The 13,917-nt window shown below is 45.7% G+C and overlaps 4 protein-coding genes across 4 annotated transcripts; 2 read left to right on the top strand and 2 right to left on the bottom strand.

The window, feature by feature from the left end:
• Nucleotides 1-1,757: 1,757 nt before the first annotated feature.
• F4817DRAFT_192153 (SMAD/FHA domain-containing protein) lies at nucleotides 1,758-3,217 on the bottom strand. The gene is made up of 2 exons (XM_049298470.1): nucleotides 1,864-3,217; nucleotides 1,758-1,815 (listed from the first exon to the last, which is right to left on the bottom strand). Exon 1 carries the CDS (start codon nucleotides 2,904-2,906, stop codon nucleotides 1,980-1,982), a length of 927 nt encoding a protein of 308 aa, XP_049156928.1. The 5' UTR covers nucleotides 2,907-3,217; the 3' UTR covers nucleotides 1,758-1,815; nucleotides 1,864-1,979.
• Nucleotides 3,218-6,912: 3,695 nt separating this feature from the next.
• Nucleotides 6,913-8,969, bottom strand: F4817DRAFT_192170 (major facilitator superfamily domain-containing protein). The gene is made up of 2 exons (XM_049298471.1): nucleotides 8,775-8,969; nucleotides 6,913-8,722 (listed from the first exon to the last, which is right to left on the bottom strand). The coding sequence occupies exon 2, from the start codon at nucleotides 8,584-8,586 to the stop codon at nucleotides 7,027-7,029; it is 1,560 nt and encodes a 519-aa protein (XP_049156929.1). The 5' UTR covers nucleotides 8,587-8,722; nucleotides 8,775-8,969; the 3' UTR covers nucleotides 6,913-7,026.
• Nucleotides 8,970-8,979: 10 nt separating this feature from the next.
• Nucleotides 8,980-10,511, top strand: F4817DRAFT_344581 (taurine catabolism dioxygenase). Its single transcript, XM_049304163.1, has 3 exons — nucleotides 8,980-9,503; nucleotides 9,558-9,700; nucleotides 9,755-10,511. Exons 1-3 carry the CDS (start codon nucleotides 9,237-9,239, stop codon nucleotides 10,377-10,379), a joined length of 1,035 nt encoding a protein of 344 aa, XP_049156930.1. The 5' UTR covers nucleotides 8,980-9,236; the 3' UTR covers nucleotides 10,380-10,511.
• Nucleotides 10,512-10,530: 19 nt separating this feature from the next.
• Nucleotides 10,531-13,784, top strand: F4817DRAFT_344583 (P-loop containing nucleoside triphosphate hydrolase protein). Its single transcript, XM_049304164.1, has 3 exons — nucleotides 10,531-12,633; nucleotides 12,689-12,938; nucleotides 13,015-13,784. Exons 1-3 carry the CDS (start codon nucleotides 10,792-10,794, stop codon nucleotides 13,389-13,391), a joined length of 2,469 nt encoding a protein of 822 aa, XP_049156931.1. The 5' UTR covers nucleotides 10,531-10,791; the 3' UTR covers nucleotides 13,392-13,784.
• Nucleotides 13,785-13,917: the final 133 nt, after the last annotated feature.

Raw genomic sequence — 13,917 nt, forward strand, 5'->3', positions numbered from 1 at the left:
TTCCGCCCCCAAAATATGATATCTCAAAACCACATATTGCCGGTATGGTAGGTAAGCAGGGGTCATGATCTGGGGGGAGGGAAGCCACTGGCGGGGGGGCAATGGGGGGGATATGCACTAAGAAGGCGTCGCAATTCGGCACTTCCATGTTTGTAAGAATAGAGTAATGCGTACCTGCTTAAGTGGAATTCTTAGGTAGGTAGGTACCTCCTAAGGTATAGGCTGGCTGTAACGGGGAAGACTCATGTAAAATTAGGTACCTAGGTACACGCATATGCAAACAAGAACCTACCTAAACCTTGGAAGCCCTATCAAATCTGACGTTAAGCAGTTGACGTCAATTAGATCGTATTTATCGTTGGCCGAGTCAACGAGATCCGAGACATCGGCCGGCGAAACCTTTGATTGGATGGATAAATCGCCTTCGTCACAGTCATGTTGGTAGGAAGGATCCAACTTTGTTTGAATAACGGTTCCTCCTATCTGATGCTACCTATTGAAATACATGTACGACAATCGACATCCCACCAGTACGGTGCTCGAACTAAAGCTTAAACTTTATTATAGACATATTCGCACTAATAAGCTTACCTAGGTTAGTGAATTACCTACCTCCTAGCGGGATCGTTAGCACCTTTCCTCAAGTAGTCCTACATATGTAGTTAGTTACTAGTTTTATTCTAAACTCTCATCTGCATATTAAATCAAATATTTAAACTCGGAGTATTAGTCAATTACCAAACTTGGCCATTAACTTATTACTGTTTGCACCAAATATAGACATTTCAAAAGGGCACCATCTCTACATTCGGAATTAGAGTGTTGTATCTGGAAACAAAATTGATTATGAATCTCGCAGCGTTGTCTCAGGATTCCATCACTCTCGCCCGAACAGTCTACTTGCACAAGAAAAGGCATTTGGTTCAAAGTACGGATTACATACGGCACGCTGCATCAGTGGCAGACGGCAACTTGCCTTACATCCCCTGGGTCCGCCCTCCAGTAAGTATTCCAGTGTGCCTGGGCACTAGATCGCGATCACGGAATTAATTACGCGACTGGTTGGTCCCCAATATATTTTTTGGTTGAAGTTCTATTTTTCTTTCACATGTAATACGACGAGTTTCACATGGGGAGTATCATGAGGTTGTATTATCTGGCGGTCTGGCCGCTACACGGGGATCGCTCCGCTGGATTCTTTATTATGGCTATTCTCCATCCTGTGGAACATGGTTAGTTTCACTGGTGCTCGTATACGGTTGTAGTTCTACCAGCTATCATGTAAGGGACTAGAGGGTCTATGTCTATGTTGGGCAACGCGGCGGTTAGAACAGGGCCAATCGATCATCACCACCATCATTAGTCCGTCACGGTCCCACCTGCCAGGCACCATCATGCTTTACCAGTTGGGGACACAGCCGATTCTTCGGCATAAGCTGTTGGTCCCTGAGTTCCGAGACATAACACTTTTCGAAGTGAGGTATCACTATGAAATATCACTTCTATACCTCACAATATGCTATTCTAGGTCCGTCACCCGCATGATGAGACCGTCCCGTGATTGTTCAAAAATTTCAACTTAAACAACCATCTCGTAAACTCGGTTAACGAGTGATAAGACTGAACAACTTCGACAGGGGCGGATTTAGTGTAACATCAATAAAGGGGTACTGCCTCACTAATTCATACCGACGATAGCCTCCTTGATCTTCCCCGAGAAAGTCAAGGCGACTCCGGATGGTCACAGAAAACCATTCTAGAATTTCCCCGAAGGCGGAGATACGGTAGAAGCGACAGTCTACTAGATTTTCATTGCTTGATTTCTAAGCGCGGCTGTTCAAGGAAGACTTTGCGATTGCCTACATCATCGTGCGCCCCGGTCGAGGGACTTAGGCAACAGTCACACAGTGTAGCGTAACAATGATAGCCCACACTGAATTGGCACGCGAGGCTGTGCTCTTTGTTTGGATTCCTAAGGTTTAGTCCTTCGGAGCAAGCATTAGAACATACTCCCGTGTGCTCCGGCCGAACTGGATCATATCCTTCTCTCTGAGTTCGAGATATCTGCTTTCGGGTACCTTCTTTCCGTTGAGCATAGTTCCATTGGCACTCTCCAAGTCGATTAAGTACGGCTTTACTTTTCCAACCTTGTCGCCGTACTCGTTGCGCTTTTCAATGTAGCGGAACTGTATAACAGCATGCTGTTTGCTAATACTCGGGTGCTCGGCAGGTAGGTCAACAACGGCCAACTCCCTACCAACTAACCAGCAGCTACGATTTCCGAGGGGAATTGTATCGACAATATCTTCACCCTTGAAGACAAATAATTTCCACTGGTCCTTCGGAGAGGCCTTGCGGGCTTCGGGCGGTTCATGGTACTTGAGTACTATCTTGGAACCGTCTGACTGAACGATAGCGTTTGAAGCAGCAGCCAATGCGCCCGTGTTCCCAAAGTTGGGCTTCTCCTTCGGTTTTGGTGGCTCCTCGCCTTGCGTAACAGCGAAAGAATCAGCCTGGGAAGGTAATGGACCGCTTCGCTTCACTATTTGTTTAGCACCTCTGTCTCGGTGATTGTAGTCGTTGTCCCGCGCCCGAGTGCGGAGTGAGCCTTCATTATGCCTATCGTAATCGCGTGACCTTCGTCGCCTATGTTCGCCTTCTCTACCGCGGTCGCGGTCCGGAGAGGTCGATCTGCGGCGAGGCGCATCATCGGGAGACCTGGAACGTCGGTGGCGTCTTGTATTTCTAGATCTATCACGAGACCTATCTCTTCTTCGGTTTTCGCGTCGGTGGGAATCGCTGTGGTGACTAGTTCGGCTCCGCCTGTCGCGTTCGTAATCGCCGTCGCCATCGCCATCGCTTCGTGAGGCTCTTCGCTCGCCTAGGGGAGACTCGTCGTAACCCATGTCGAAATGAAATAGGTAGGTAAGACGTAAGCCAATGTCTGGCTACTCAATCTGAGCTGAAAAAGAATGAGGCGGAGAAGTATAATTAAAGTTTTCGGTCATAGATTCGGAAATGCTTATGAGGCTGAAGTAAAAAGTACGTAGAGCAACTAGAGCAACGGCAACGTGGATCTGTGAGATGTACCTTAGTACATCTCAACACGTGACTGCTCGTCACGTGTCATTCAGACATTCGGATTCATCCTGAGTGTTTGTAAAAAAAAAATAATGTTTCATCTTATTAGTTAGTTTAATAGATCAAGTGTTTAACAGGATCTTTACTGCTTCAGAGGTGGGCCAATCACAGGACCTTGATACTTAGATACATGCAGTTATACAAACATTAACTATGTACATAATCTATATATGCGTATAAAGTGTATATAAGTTACGTAAGTTCCTTTTCTTTACATTTGAACTCGTTTCTTGTCTTTGCAGCCTACAGATTTTATTTTGCCTTCGTACGTGACAAACAAGGTGTCATTCCAACTTAAGTGAAGACGCTCAGATTAATCCTCTTCGCCATCGAGTTACGCGTCTTTCCAGCTCCCTTTGCATGATGGCAATTCATCATTAGGAAATCTTCAGAGCTCATTTCTGCCTTGGAAACGCGTCACCTGTGGAAATCTACGAGTTAGCCTACCTAGAGATGTACACAGCGGTTAGGATATTATGCTTGCATGTTTCGTTACAGTAAGTTACTTTAGGTAGATAAATTGTCATTGGGAGGCCTTTGCAATCCTGCACATCAACTTCTATTACGAAATGGAACGCGTTTCCGAAGCATAGCCACAATATAATGCAGTTTCAATCCCTCAGCTCCAATGCACATCCAAGGTTAGGTGTCGATTTCCAAAACGTAGCATCTTCCTCGTGGCGGTGCTCAAGGCACCAATCACAATGAAAATGATTGGAAAAACAAAAATTGCGGAAACTACGATCCACGAAGGATAATAGAAGAGGATCGACTCCGCGCTGTGCAATGCAGGTCTCCCCTCTTAAGAATTCTTATTCTTGAGCGAGAATTCTTCTTCCAAGGTAAGTATGAAGAAGAAAAGAAAAAAGAAGAATTAGAAGCGGAGAGGGGCGCCAGATATTTATGGACTTTCTTAGGCGGTGTCCGAATTGTACAATCAGTCCCTGGCGGCAGAATTCTTTCTAGGCGACCAATCAAAAAAAGCCTCTGTACGCTAAATTCAGCGCACTAGCTGATTAGAACTAAAACAGTTTTATTGAGTGACTAAGCGCCTTTGAACCAACTTACAAAGTAATAGTTATTCATAGATACTTTGAAAGAGGGTACGTTAGTGCTACTCCAGGTCCCAACTACACTTCTAGGTTAAGTAATGGGAGTTACCTAGATCAAGCCTGTAACAACTGGCTAGGTAACTTAGCTGTCATTACAGGTAGACAACAGCCATTCTACCGTCTACTAAGCATACTTGACTTCAATATAAGTCATTTTCATATGGATCTATAGCTGCCGATCCGTCATTCCCTCTAGAGGCAACGTATACGGGATAGACTCGTATCTAATGAACATGGTTCCAATATGAATGAAGTCTTTGTTACTTCAAAAAACCACGCGAATAGAAAGAACAACCAGATTACGTGGACATCTGCTGATTTAGTTCGTGGACAACTAGAGCACAGCTCATTCATTGAATGTGGTATTAAAGGTTGATGAAGTACCTAAGTTCGGTTTTCTAAACTGGTTCAGTCCATGGACAAGATCCACTCCGTCCATCGGTCTCTATATTAGAGCTCGAGGCATCCTCAACCGTACTTATAATTTCTCTTGTGCGTACTATTCCTTGAAATTGGTCCAGCGGCCACTCGAGATCCGTGTTTTCTTCGTACTTGCTATCTCTAGAAAATGAAAGAATCTTGCTAATCTTCCAATAACCCCGGCACTTGTTCAAGGCTCCGTTGATACGGGTTCGTGGAAAACGATGTAGGGGATGAGTCCAGAATATAGATCTATTGCACCACATTCTCATTACTGTTGGATCTCGGGTGTAGGAGCCATTCCATATTCCAGGAATAATAGGCACGCAAAAAACTAAGAATGAACATGTCATCTCGACTAGTGACCATATTACCAGCTCAGAAGTGACGTAGGTTGAATCTCCCGAGCGGTACTGTAGAGAATTTGCAACCCGGAAGCAGGAAGCAATAATTAGTAGCTCTATCTTAAGTTCAGTATTTCATACGACAGAGGTTACAAATAAGAATGACTCATCTTACAAGATACCAATAGTAAAAACGACTGAAACGCCCATTTTCTTCGTTTTCGGCATATGCAATTTCCAAATAACGGGCTGTGGGAGGACTAGGATAAATATATCGAAGGCTAAATTGAGCGAGGCGGAGAGAATATTAAGGAAGCTTTTATCGCTATTGCATTTTCCATCAACCGTCTTATCCCAGATTCGTTACATGGGGATGCACATAAGATTAGCTACTACAATCACAACGCTATAGAAAACGATGTTGGCCCAAATAAGGCAGCAACAGGCCCAATAAAAGGGACTGCGATGGCCATCCGGAACAAATATATGAATCCATTCCAGGAGAATGGTGTTTTCGTAACCAGTAAGTGAGCGGAATAAAGGTTGATACAGAGATGCATGACCTGGTCTGCTTTAGTAACGCCGGCTGGTCTAGAAGGCCTTGCTGGAAACTTACGTATAGATGCTCGCTCAGACTGCTAAGACGAACGTCCCATTGGTGAATACGAAACCCGACATTGATAATTATTCTGTAGATACAATAGGCTATGCCTACGAAGATGCTCTTTTAATGGCGTCAACTCGCCGAACAAGGCAACATCAACTATAAAGTAACGACGTACGTATCCGACTATTATTAAATCTAGACTGTGTCAGTAAGGATATTTAAGGATGGATTAGCAGGAGGCTATGATACAGTCTTCGATTCGTACACGCCCAATGAGGAATACTTTCGCGTAAAGCCGTATAAGTACGAATACCGTTGCAATAGCTAAGCAAAACGACGTCAATATAAAGCCGCCATCATTGAAGTTTTGTGGGTTTATCAAGTTAGACTGTATTCCGTCCGGAGGCTGTTTTGCAGGTTTGTTCAAAAGTTCCTCCAGCTGAGCAGGCGTTAAGGAAGAGAAGGATACCTCTGCCATAATTCAGCTGGGTGTATTCGGAAGTAAATATCGGGTTAGAAAAAATAGAAACTATTAGACGTATCTAAGCGGAAGAAGTGGAGTCGGCCGGAGCATGTAGATCTTATATAGAACAGCTGGGCTTAATACCTATCCTAAGCAACTTGATAAGCATACTTCAAAACATAGGCCGCCGAATACGAAGGGTTGGTGAAACACAATAGCGTGCCAATCTATCTAACCTTAACAATAGGGCTACTATCTTTGAGTTGTACTACCATACTACTATAGCTAAGACTTTAAGGCTCGTCATACCATAGGACTGTGTAGATGGGGGCCGTCCTCGTACGCCTATCACTCACATACGTCTAATATCGTAAAAGGTGAATTCCTTAATTCATCCACCAACACAAGGTTAGATCCATAGGGTTTATGATCATCGGTGGCTTGTAGCGTTAGCTGTGCCTCATGTCGTGGAAAGGAATACTCTTATCCATTCCGGCGACGGTCCGTTGTTGGCCTTTGAAAGACTCTAATTGGCTATAGGGAACGTGGTGTTATCAGTGTAACATTTTCTTAATAACGCAACGGTGGGTTTAAACTTATTTCTTTAGGGAATCTACTGCGGCCGGGTCGAATAGGTAAGGGGGGTTATCAATATCAATTACCCATCTTAGCACACATATTGTCCTCTGTGAGCTGAAACACGCGTGCGTGCTTCTCTATTAAATAATCGAGTAAAGTTAATCCTAAGCATAATAGATACTAGAAACTTCGTAGGCTGTTTACAGGCCAAAAACATGAGTGAATTATTTGGGGCTAATGTCTTTCTGAGCAGTAGTGACGAGGTACTGCTAGACTGTAATGGCTATTCCTAGTGAATATAGATGAGCTTTTATTATTAATAGTAATATCTTCTTCCTAGGTTAGCGAAGCCATTGATGTTTAAATCTCCCGTGCTGTTTGCCTCGTAATTTGTTTCCCATTCGCGTGGTCGGAATCAGATGCCTCCTCGATAGCGCCATCTTGCCTTTCTCTCCAGTCCAGCCCCCATTCTAATAGGTTTGGATACTTGTGAACATAACATCGCATTCCTAGCATAGATACTATACTCCCTACGCAAAACGCCGCAGCCAATGGAAACCCAATTGGATATGTAGGGGAGTCAGACACTCGCCACGCGCGTAGCGGGATCGTGGCGTGCCCAATATAGACCAGCGTAATGGCGATGGCCACGATGATCGATCGCGCCTCAGGTTCTTTCCGCAGTATCTCCGCAAGCCATGCGATGAGTGCGTAACCCCAAGCAGCCGTAGCAAAAGTGAGGAAGTAGAAGGTCATGATTGTAGCATGCGAGTTGGGCCATCCGGCTAGAACAGAGGTTGCTACTAGCTGTAAAGCAGCAGCACCGCATGAGACTTGCCACCGCCAGCCTTTCCAATCACTTAGTGCGTTTAGTGCGATGTTGCAGACGATTGAGATAGCATAGCCACCGAGGGGAATGAGGTTCACCGTATAGGTCGAATATAATGGTTTCCCAGTCGCGTCTGTGACGCCTTTGAGATATAGTAGGAAGTACGAGTTGGCGCGTTGCGACCAGGCGAATTGAAGGTAGGCTGCGACGAACAGATACGTAAGGGGGCTCTTCAGTAATGAGCGGAGCTTTCGAACGAGAAGATCGAATGGGATTAGCTCCGAAGTCGTCATTCCGTGTTTAGAGAGTCTTATACGGGCCAAATCCCGCTCGGAAGAGTTCAAGTAGAGAGCTCGAGTGATCTTAGGAGAGTCGGGGATAACTAGAAATCCTATGGCTCCCCATACCATCGTCATAACGCCGGAGACGATAAACAGCCATTGCCAGCCCTCGAGACCATTCACCCCGTTAAGATTTTTATAGAGCGCGGCCTGTAGAATTCCCAGAAACATATTACCAGCCACACCGCTGACACCAAATATGGCCAGTCGCTTGCCAAGCTCTTTTGGTGTATACCAGTTGAAGATTAGACTGACGAGGCCGGGCCAAGACGTCGACTCAAAAACACCAAGGAAGAACCTCAGCACAAAAACAGTTTTCGCATTGGGCGCCTTGTATGTTGCCAAAGTAAGTGCACCCCAAATAATTTCGCAGATTGGCAGAAATATTGAGGGGCGAACTCGGGTCTGTATCATTTGAGCTGGAACGATAAAGAGCGCGTAGCCGATAGAGAAATAAGTGGCGAACTCGACCAACTCGTTTCCGTAGAGCGAAAGCGATTCTTTCATGCCTGAAACATAAGCTTGCGTTGTTGCTGACTGGTCCATATCTTTCATTAAACCAGCGACGAAGGCCCAAGTCAAAAGGAGGACGTCAAGTTTGAAAACTACGACATGCTCTGGGTTCTTGAAATATGGGTGTATCTTTCCGAGCCATGCTGGCGATGCAGTATGTAACACATCGGCCTGACTGCGAGGACTTGGTTTGCCCGTGTATTCACTTGGCGGGGTTAATGTCATGACTGCAGTCATCCGAGGGTGTTGGAATTGGATGAAAGAGGGAAAAAAAACTATCAGTCAGTCGTTATCGAGGGACATTAATACTCTCAAGAGGACCAAGTCTTAAGACATGTCTAGGTACAGTATCGGCAATATGCTAATTATAAAGCTGTTTATTATCAGTACGAATAGAACCTGCTTAGAAAAAGCCAAGGACTTACCATGGGCGGGCTTATGGTGACATTCAAGCTATAATCATGGCATTGAGAGTTGACCTATTTAACACTAGTACGGCCTATAAAACGAATATATTATCTACATATCTTCAGTAATAGTATCTCATAGTTATTGAAACCGCACTGTCGGTATTTGATATCTCTCTAACCCAACCTGAGATGCTGTCATCTACCATGCCGATGTCGTAATGAAAGGCTGACCTATCTAATCCGTGTCGGGTCCGGTTGATGATCTACTGGGATCTAGATCTACTGTATCACGTCGGGAATGTAAAGACCGAGCTAGGTTCCTTTAGGAAAATTCGGCCGGTCAACGGTGAGAATGGCATGTTTGTAGAAAGCTTAGGCTCCGGTACGGACCCTGGAACTTTCACATATCTTCAATAACCAGCGCTCCAGTAATCTTCGATGTCAAACGACATGCGCAGTCAGGAGTAAATTATCAACATGTCATCTGAGCCTCTGTATCTGGCTTACCTTCCAACCAGACCAGATGGGTATATGCCTACCTTGGATGTCCCTCAATTTGAGGCGGATGAGCCGGGTAGCCGCGCGGACCCCCTGAAGCCGGCTATTTTTAAAGTAAACGCGAAGATAACAAACATCACGCCGAGGATCGGGACAGAGATCACCGGCGTTCAGCTCAGCCAGCTTCCTCCAGCAGGACTAGATGAAGTTGCTTTGCTGGCGGCCGAGAGAGGCGTCTTGGTTTTTGTGAGGCTCTAGGTAATCATAGACGATGAAAATATCATTAACATTAAAATGTAGAGAGATCAGGACTTTGCAGACATTGGGTTCGAAAGACAACGAGATATTGTGAAGTATTACGGACCCTTGCATAAACATCCTACGATGGGTTATCCTGCGGGGACAAGTCCAGAATTCCATGTGGTGTATGCGGATGAAACTGCGTAAGTGTGCAATGTCTAGACTGATGCAGGATGGCTGTACTAATGAGATCGCAGTGGTAACCTTAGAACGCTTCTCGGCCCTCGCACAGCGTACGACTTATGGCATGTCGATCAGACATTCACGCCAAATGTACCATCGACAACCTTTTTCTGGGTTCTTGAAATTCCCGAATCTGGTGGTGGTGACACGGCCTTCACATCCCTAACGGCAGCATACGAAGCATTGTCACCTGCATTTAGACAGCTCCTCGGAGGATTAAGTCTCTATCACACGTCGGCTTCGGTCGGAGAAGTTGCTCGTATCGGGACGGAGCGTGCCTTGAAGGAGGCTGTTAACACGACACATCCCTTGGTTATTAAACATCCTGTCACGGGTAAACCCTCGTTATTCGTGAACCCGACGATCGCCCGCAAGATCGAGGGGTTCTTACCGGAGGAGTCGGATAACCTCCTAAAGTTCCTACACGACCATATCAAAAGTCTCGATTTTAGCTGTAGGGTCAAATGGGAAAGGGGAACCGTCGTGGTTTGGGATCAAAGAACTGCAGCGCATAGCGCGGTACCTGACTTTGCGGATGGAGAGAGGCGGCATATGGTGCGGATGATACCTTACGGTTCTAAGCCGGAGCCAGCGTTTCCAGAACAGTTCAACTCCTTCAAGGAGAAGATACATGGGTGATTAGTACTAAAGTGGCTGTAAAAGCAAACAGATGTATGATGTATTGCTGTACTTATTGTAGTACTTATTGTAAGCCACATCATTAACATTGGGATGTGATAAGTCAGTTGAGCAATAAGCAGGCTACCATTATTACATGCGGGAAGCGTGCATATGTTCTCAACGTGGCATGCCAACGCCACGGCAGCCTGCATCAATAGGTGCCTCTAATAATCAGGCTCTTCATCTTGAAAGAAATCAAGTTGGGTTATCTGAGAGGGGGAATGACCAGTCAATAGGTACCTACGTATCGGTGTTCTCCTTGATATCGAGCTCCGAGCTCCCCTCTTTAAACTAGAACCTGAGGTACGCTGAACAACGTCTACGTGAACAGCAGCGCTTCAATGCTTCATTTTATATCGGACGTTTTAATATGGCAGCCCAAGGAGCGGCTATGCCGCTTCAATCTAAGGACCACAAGACATTGATGGATATTATTGATAAATTGAGGTCAAAGGGAATTAACCGATATGTCAATCTTCCTCAGATTGTCGTCTGCGGCGATCAATCATCGGGTAAAAGTTCTGTTTTGCAGGCAATTTCGGGCATGACTTTTCCAACCAAGGATAGCCTCTGTACACGTTTCGCGACGGAATTGATCTTACGACATACGAATGAACACACTGAAGAGACATGTCGCGTATCTATTTCTCCTGGCATCGATCGCTCGGCTGAAGAAAAGGCACGTCTTGAGAAATTCCAATACTCCGAGATCCCTGACAACTTCAATATTGGAGCCTTGGTGGATAAGGCTAAAGAAGTTATGGGAGTTGGTTCCAATCAAGGTAGAACCTTCTGCAAGGACGTCCTTCGCATCGAACTATCCGGTCCAACTCAGCCTCATTTGACAATCGTTGACCTGCCGGGACTTTTTCGTGCCGGTAATAGGGAGCAGTCGGCTGAGGATGCCGCGATCGTACAATCGCTAGTGCTCTCGTACATGAAGAATCCACGGAGTATTATACTAGCTGTGGTTTCAGCTCAGAGCAACTTCGCTTTGCAAGAAGTCACCCAGCATGCACGCGAAATTGATATTCGTGGTGAAAGGACCTTGGGACTCATCACAAAACCGGACACACTCGACGTCGGCTCGGCAAGTGAGCGTGACTACTTCGACTTGGTGCAGAATAGGGACGTCAAGTTCCGGCTTGGATGGCACGTCATGAGAAACCGTAGTTTCAAAAGCAGAGATGTCACGAATGAGGAGCGGGACCAAGCAGAGGCGGAGTTTTTCGATCAAGGCGTCTGGGCTGGACTACCACGATCCCAGAAAGGGTCCGCAAGCCTACGTACTCGGTTGAGCGAGGTGCTCAAGGAACAAATACTCGAACAGCTACCGGAAGTTCTGGAAGAGATCCAGAGAGGACTAGACGAATGCTCGAGCCAACTTGAAAAGCTTGGCGCAGCTCGTAGCACGCTCGCTGAACAACGCAAGTACTTGCTCAAGGCTAGCCACCAATTCTCAAATCTCATCACCGAAGCAAAAGATGGGTTTTATCAAGATAAGTTCTTTGGAAACGCTCGGGAAGAGATCGGGTACCGTAAAAGGCTCCGTGCTGTTGTGCAGAATATTTTGACTGATTTTGCCCATACAATGCGAACTGATGGACATGCAAGGAATATTGTCGAGGAAGTCTCAATGGAAGTCTCAATGGATGACCCTACAGAGGTTTCACGAGATGATTACCTACTAGAAGTGAAAGATCTGATGAGAAGAAGTCGGGGGTGTGAGCTTCCAGGCACATACAGCCCTTTGATAATTGGCGAGTTGTTCCGCGAACAGTGTAAGCCCTGGAGAAGCTGGTTGGAAAGTTTCTCTAGCAAGATATTCAAAGCTGTTGACTTAACTGTTAATGAAGCATTGACATACATTGTGGATGAGGATACGAAGGCGAAGCTCTGGTGTGAATTGATTAGTGATGGTTTGGGTCGGCTCAACCGTGAGCTTGGTAGCAAAGTGGCCGAGATCCTACGACCTCATGAGGATGGCCACCCAATAACATATAACCACTATCTGACAGAGAGCGTTCAGAAGATTCGCATCGGTCGCTATCGGGACAATGTCATGCGCGGTCTGAAAGAGTCTGGAATTGGAACAAATATGCTACTTGGAAGTCTTGACAAGTGCTTGGAGGCAGCTGTTAAGCATACTGAAAAAGACATGGAGACTGTGTCAAGTTCGGATGCGATCGACTGGATGGAGGCATATTATGAAGTAAGTCTCCCATACTACCCCTATAGTCACAAGCTTACTTAACATTATATAATAGGTAGCACTGAAGCAAATTGTGGATGACTTCAGTAAGCTAGCGATTGAAGCTTGTCTTATTTCGAAGCTGCCTGGGTTATTTACCCCTGAAGTGGTATTTGAACTTAGCGATGATACCGTAAGCAGGATTGCTGCCGAAAGTTGGGAAACGGCAGACGAACGACAATTCCTCACGGATAAGATGAACGTCCTGAGCAGTGGCATGACGGAGCTACAGCGCCTAAGCAAATATCATAAGGGTACAGGAGGTGGTGAGTTAGCTGAATAGTGGACCTTTCCTTTATTGTTTACTTTAAGCTAGAAGCAAAATTAACTATTATTCAAAAGACAAACTAGAAAAAGAAGCCAACACACCTGAATTCTCCTCTAAGCAAGAACAATCTTGGAGCCAACCAGCTCTAGATGCACCTATGCCAGAGCGACCGGAAGAACCGGAGCACGAAGCAACGAGTCCGGCAGCTTCAGAATGGACGGCCGAGCCTGATGCTGCAAGCTACGGCCATTTTTCAGAGGGACCACAGTCCTCCGAAATCTATGAGGAGCCAGTCATTGAAATAGACAGGCCAGGTTTCAAGGTTGCTAAGGAAAGTAAAGCTCTCACGACCAAAAAGACGAGGGAAAAGAAAAGGAGAGAACGGGCTACCTTTGCCTGGAAATCACCCATTTTTGGGGCGCAAGCTGAGGAATACGAACGCCAATATTAGTTTGAGCACCTAAATTGAGTTATACTCAAAATTAACGGGGTTCGGCGCCCAGATGTCTTACGGCTAGGCAGCCTTTCCGAATTCATCACCTGCGTCTCTATTCCTTTCTCGTGCCATGATAAAGCTTAATGGGTTTTGGTTCCAGTTGCAGCTAGGGTATTTCCCACATAGAGTGTGTAGGTTGAAAATAAAATCCGTGTTAAGTTATGTTACATGAGGTCTTGAAAACCTGTTTACCCCTTTATGATAGAAGTTGGCATCGCATGTATCTGGGTACCTAAGGTACCTAGGAGATCTAAGTAGGTAGATAGGTATACATCGAATTGTGGTACGTAGGTATTAGTAAATGCAGTCACCCCTACTGTGTATAAAATTGAGAGATGATCGATAATATGATGAAACCATCCTGTTATTGGCGCGGGGACAGGCCGACGTAGCCCGAGTCGCAAGACAAATACAAGTTTCTGGATAGCTGCATGGCCCAATAGGCTTAGATAGCAACACTTAGAGCAAACGATCCTGCAGG

The sequence above is a fragment of the Daldinia loculata genome, assembly GCF_022478755.1.
Source record: "Daldinia loculata strain CBS 113971 unplaced genomic scaffold F4817scaffold_42, whole genome shotgun sequence".
Classification (NCBI taxonomy): domain Eukaryota; kingdom Fungi; phylum Ascomycota; class Sordariomycetes; order Xylariales; family Hypoxylaceae; genus Daldinia; species Daldinia loculata.